This window comes from Sinohyriopsis cumingii, chromosome 3 (genome assembly GCF_028554795.1).
Source record: "Sinohyriopsis cumingii isolate HCF-2022 chromosome 3, ASM2855479v2, whole genome shotgun sequence".
Taxonomy (NCBI): domain Eukaryota; kingdom Metazoa; phylum Mollusca; class Bivalvia; order Unionida; family Unionidae; genus Sinohyriopsis; species Sinohyriopsis cumingii.
In genome coordinates, this window is record NC_142963.1 from 137,461,175 (window position 1) to 137,467,669 (window position 6,495).

At 38.9% G+C, this 6,495-nt stretch overlaps 1 protein-coding gene across 1 annotated transcript in view; it reads left to right on the forward strand.

The window, feature by feature from the left end:
* Window positions 1-2,150, forward strand: part of LOC149803937 (protocadherin Fat 4-like) — a 49,375-nt gene extending 47,225 nt beyond the window's left edge. The window contains exons 21-22 of the mRNA XM_089954021.1: window positions 794-1,153; window positions 1,958-2,150. Coding sequence (XP_089810147.1) covers window positions 794-1,153; window positions 1,958-2,088 — 491 coding nt within the window. The 3' untranslated portion in view covers window positions 2,089-2,150. The remainder of the gene's footprint in view (window positions 1-793; window positions 1,154-1,957) is intronic.
* Window positions 2,151-6,495: the final 4,345 nt, after the last annotated feature.

Sequence of the window (6,495 nt, forward strand, 5' to 3'; positions counted from 1 at the left end):
TCCAAACGTTCTTTAAAATTTGTCCAAATGATGCTGATTCATCATTAAATAATGGCTGCTGTTACTAAAAATAGATAAACCATTATATAACTTCTGATGACAACCACTTGGCACAGTGTTACCAATTTGTTAAAAACATTTAAGCTTAAATGTCTTTCAGATTTATGCTGATGATGCCAATTTGCAAATACACCTCAGCAAAAAGTAGGGAAACTCTTTAGTTTAATTTATCTAAAAAACCATTCATTAGAATTTAAAAAGTCGGACAGAAATCATCATGGGGGTAATGGTCTGTCATTATTGAATAATGTTGCTGTACAATCGTCAAATATGGATGAAGAGACAGAAAAGCAGAGAAACATTGCAACAGTTTTTTTTTTTATGCAATCAATAGAATCAGAAGAAATTTCTACAGAAAGCAAAATATTGATTTCCAAGTCATCTGCTTTTATTTGTTATGTCAGTCACATGATTATATGAGTATTTTATGTTAGTCACATGAGTATATGAGCATTTTATATGTCAGTAACACAAGTATTTTGTCAGTCACATGAGTATAGGAGTATTTTATGTCAGTCACACAAGTATGAGTATTTTATGTCAGCCACATGAGTATTTTATAAGTCAGTCACATGAGTATTTTATATGTGTATCACGTGAGTTTATAAGTATTTTATGTCAATCACATGAGAATTTGAGTATTTTATAGGTCAGTCACACGCATATAACATTTCTGCCTGGGCATCTTGTTAACAGCATTTGATGATAGTATTATTATTATTATTATTATTAGGAAGGTTGTCATCAGCGTATACTCTGCTAGTCCTAGTCACAGATGTGAATGACAACACACCAACCTGTTTAACGTGGAGGTGGGTAGCATATATCAGTGAGGGAGTTGCCATAGGAACCCATGTAATCCAACTCAGCTGTAGTGATTCTGACCATGACAGCCCCAATAATCTCATTGGATATTCTATTGTGAATGGAATTAGTAACTCGGAGTTTACCATTAGCCCAGGGCTGGGGGAGGTTGTAACAAATTGGGCTTTGGACAAAGAGACCCAAGCAAGCTACAACTTAATGATCAAAGTTGTTGACTATGGTACACCGTCCAGATCTGTCACTACAACCCTCTCTGTGATAATAACAGGTATGTGTGTGTGTGTGTATATATATATATATATATATATATATATATATGGTGAGATCGAGGATATTTGCTTGCTATGAGTGAATAATGGATATATTTCATCTAGTGAGTGAAAACTTCTGTATTTTCATGAGTGCCAAATCCATGAGTGAAAATGCTCATGTTTTTCAAGCGAGAGATGAAATATTTTATTTACTCGATAGCAAGCAGATTTTCTGTTTATTTTATGCATAAACATATTGCCTACATCATGTATTGTGTGTTTAGTATAACAGATTGAAATAGCAGATTTCTTAGTCTGTAGTGTACTGCATATGTTCTGCTGTGTTTTGTGATTATTCAGATAGAAAATGTAAACAGTTACATAATTCTCCTTCCTAGCACATTAAGACAAAGTATCCTTGTGATCTAGAGCTGGCTTTAACATGTGGCAGCCATTTTACTACACTGCTATTTAAGCATCTTTGAATTAAGAGCTTTGAATTTCATGCTTGTTATTGATGTAGCAGTGAAGTTATTTCTCATAATTTACTTCAGTGAATTACCACTTTTATTTCACTTGAACATTCAAGTAATTCATGGCCAAGCAGTATATAAATACACACACACACACACACACACTTCTTCTCATCTTGACTCTCCTGCTTACTTTTATAACATCAACATATTAGATAAATAAGATTACAAATAAACATATGGAAAGGGTATATGGACTGTTTTCATATGGAACTTGTTATCTCCCTTTTTTGCCATGTTTAACATGAGGGAAACAAATACTATTACTTATGTTTTCTGTCATTCTAGATGTAAATGAATTCCCTCCTGTATTTTCACATGGTGATCAGCATATTTTTGTGGTTGAAGATGAAACTATTGGAACATTTTTAATCCAAGTGAATGCTACGGACAATGACACAGGTCCTGCAGGTAAGTGAATGCTACGGACAATGACACAGGCCCTGCAGGTACGTGAGTGATACAGACAATGACACAGGCCCAGCAGGTAAGTGAGTGATACAGACAATGACACAGGCCCTGCAGGTAAGTGAATGCTACAGACAATGACACAGGCCCTGCAGGTACGTGAGTGATAGAGACAATGACACAGGCCCTGCAGGTAAATTAGTGATACAGACAATGACACAGGCCCTGCAGGTAAGTGAATGCTATGGATAATGACACAGGCCCTGCAGGTAAGTGAATGCAATGGACAATGACACAGGTCCTGCAGGTAAGTGAATGCAATGGACAATGACACAGGTCCTGCAGGTAAGTGAATGCAATGGACAATGACACTGCCATGCAGGTAAGTGAGTGATACAGACAATGACATGGCCCTTTTCAGTATTATTATTTTGTCATCTTCACACACTTAGGCACCATTGTTACATACCTGCATGGGTCGCAATGGTGTTCCCTCGCATTCCTACAACTGTGTTAACAAGTGCATGATGGTAGAGAAAACTCATTTAATATTGCTGTATGATTTCCACGGCGTCCAGATTCATACAGGTAAGTTTTCTATATTATCTTGTCTTAGCATGCACTTAAGAGTTATATACGTGATGCTTTTCTGATTTTTTCTTGTACAACATCATTGGGCCTTTACCACAGGTAACAACATCTCACAATGGATATTGTAGCTTCTACTCATTTGTATAAATAATGATGCTTCAGTGACTTATTTATGTGCAGGTTTTGTGTTTATTTTAGAAAACTCATTTATATTACTGTATATCTTCCTCTATGGTCGGATAAGTACAATTAAGATTTCTATACATGGTTTACTTACAGAATTTGAGTGCAAGCATTTCAAGCTAGCTGGAAATAATGGCAATGTTGTATACTGCTTGAACCATGCATGGAATGTTTGTCTGAGGAGTGGTTGGCAGTATTCACAGCCATGCATTTGACTCGGGTGATTAAGCAAGTCAAGAAAACACACAAAGATGCCATCATTATTCCTGCCAGCATAGCCTTCATCACCATTGTTCTGATATATAGAAAGATTGCCCATTGAAAAGAAAATTGAGCAATCTCTGCCATTAGTTTTTTTTTGCACAGCTTCAGCCCCACAACTATTCACATGGTACATCCAGAATTTATAATCATGGTACAATCTATCCTGCAAGCTTCTGACATGCTACTCTGGCCAAAATGGACCAGCCATGAAAATTCCATCTTTATAGATACACCTAGTACTGGCTATGATTACTTTACTTGGAATAGCAAGTACCTTTGTTCATAAACCAGACATCATTATCATGATAGCAATCAGGTACCAGTTGTTGGCTGATCTGGACCACAAATCCAGCTTTATTTTCATTGGTATACAGAGGTCCCAGTGTCACAAACAGAACATTGTCATGGAACAGAGTGCCATGTTAGTACCGTTATGGTACAGCATTCCATCTGAGCAAGTCCTGAACATTCCATCACTTCATACAGACCTATTTCAGGCAATGGTGATCTATTCCCGGTAAACCCAGTCTGCAGTACCAAAGCAAGACCATTCCATCCAGACAACTGGACCAGTAGTACCATGGTATGGCAGCTCACCTGGACCAGTACTGGACTTTAAATCACCTGGAAATTCTGATCTTTCCCTCAATAACCCAAACCAGGAATATGCACTAGAAGTCAGACATTATGACTCCAGCTTTAGCAAGGCCACAGTACAAGCCATATACCACCATGACTGGGCATATTGATCTGTCTTCCTGTTATATCCCATCCCAAACCCAAAACACAGCACTGACACCAGGTCCATTACCAGCTTTGTCACATATGACCCGCATGATTGACAGTGGTTTTGAACCTTTCTCCCACTGTCTGGTACTAGACCCATGGAAGTATTGTAAGCCAGCACAGAACAGATCAATCACTCATTCTGGCTGTTGCAACACAATATTGGCTAATGGTAATTCGACATTCGCTGCCATCTGGTACCAGCTTCAGATCACTGGTGATGCCAAAAGTGAATGCCTGGATATCAACGCATTCCAGGCTAGACGTGCTTCTAGCCTTGTTCACTGTCCCCAACACACACACTTTACCAGCCTAGGTATCACTTTTTTGGCAGGAGGATTACTTGCCGCTGCACTCGTGCAGGTTGAAAGATGTGCTTACAGTCAACATTATGGAAGATTCTGCCTTCCTTTTATGTAAGTGGTTTTCTGCCTGTTAACACCTTTAGCTTTGTCAGTGTCTTGCACACCATTCCCACACCATTCCCACATCCATTCCCACACCATTCCCACATCCATCAATCATATAACAAAGAGGACCACTCTTTCTGAAAACAGCTTTAGATCTACAGCCTGGTTAAGTTGCATGCATCTTAACATTCCTTCGGAAAACAACTTCATGACCTGTGTGTCTGAAAGCTTTCCTTTTCGTGACAACTCTGATCAGACTTGAACCTGGCTTTCTACAAGAAACACATTCCAGTCTTTTACACTTAAGACCATCTGTTAAGAAAGACATTGGGCCTAAGAATGTCAAAACCTTCCCCTTCATGCATGGATTGGAAACCCATAAAGATACACAACAGCTAGTTTACAAAAATCATAGTGATTGGCTCCATGTACAATGGCTGTTTTTCAGGAATCCGAAGCCAAGACCATCAAAAGCTCAACCATCTGCCAACAAACATGTTTGGGAGTCAGTCTTGTGTAAGATTCATGTACTCAATTATGCAGGTCAACACTCACAGTCAAACATCATAGCTGCATCCATTAATTTTTAACTCATCGAAAGAGAACCATTCTTCTTCATGTCCACACCACTTAAAGACCACCACTGATTCACAGATATCTCATGGCTATAAAGGAGGAGGTCAGAAAACATGTCATCATAGAGGCAAACCCAGTACTTAAGCAGTGAGAACTTCCTTTTATGACTCTGCTTTTCTTCTGGTTTTGACCTCAGAGACCTTGTCACAATGGGCTATTTGACCTGATATCAACAAAACAATAGGTCCAAGTTATTGAGCAGCTTCATGACCACACGAGTTAGTCACCATTTGCTTAATTTGTTTGAGCCAAAATTTTGTCTCACAAATGCATCTATGCACAAGACCATGTGTTAATCCTAGTCCTTATCTCACACAAGACCATGTGTTAACCCTAGTCCTTATCTCACACAAGACCATGTGTTAACCCTAGTCCTTATCTCACACAAGACCATGTGTTAACCCTAGTCCTTATCTCACACAAGACCATGTGTTAACCCTAGTCCTTATCTCACACAAGACCATGTGTTAATCCTAGTCCTTATCTCACACAAGACCATGTGTTAACCCTAGTCCTTATCTCACACAAGACCATGTGTTAACTCTAGTCCTTATCTGACACAAGACCATGTGTTAACCCTAGTCCTTATCTCACACAAGACCATGTGTTAACCCTAGTCCTTATCTCAAACAAGACCATATGTTAACCCTAGTCCTTATTTCACACAAAACTTTTAAGTTGCTTCATATTCGTTAGGAGACAAGAAACAAGTCAACTCAGCACTTCTTGCCTAAAAAACCCAACTGTTTTTAAGTAAAATAAGTTAATACTTACCCAGTCATAATATAAGCACACACACCCAAGTCCTAGCCACATTCCCCTTCTTTATGCCCAATAAACACTCCCAAGTCCTAGCCACATTCCCCTTCTTTATGCCCAATAAACATTCCCAAGTCCTAGCCACATTCCCCTTCTTTATGCCCAATAAACACTCCCAAGTCCTAGCGACTTTCCCCTTCTTTATGCCCAATAAACACTTCCAAGTCCTATCCACATTCCTCTTCTTTATGCCCAATAAACACTCCCAAGTCCTAGCCACATTCCCCTTCTTTATGCCCAATAAACAGCAATCTCCCATTTAACACTGTCAAAATCCCTTGGTACTGATGAGTTTGTGTTCAAAAGAACACCTCAAGGACAGCCACTCCTCTAATGTGACCAGTGGCCAGCATCTTTGTGCAAAAGAACATCTCAAGGACAGCCACTCCACTAATGTGTCCAGTGGCCAGCATCTTTGTGCAAAAAAAACACCTCAAGGACATACACTCCTCTCAAGGACAGTCACTTCACTAATGTGACCAGTGGCCAGCATCTTTGTGCATAAAAACACCTCAAGGACATACACTCTTCTCAAGGACAGTCACTCCACTAATGTGACCAGTGGCCAGCATCTTTGTGCAAAAGCTGTCAGTTTTACAACTCATGAGCAGTCCTATAATAGGTTTTTTTAAGTTTTAAATGGAAATCTCATGAATAGTTGTTGCTTTATAAATATGAACCATTGACATTTTTTTCAAAATACCAGACTTTAATATGTATGGAGATGTA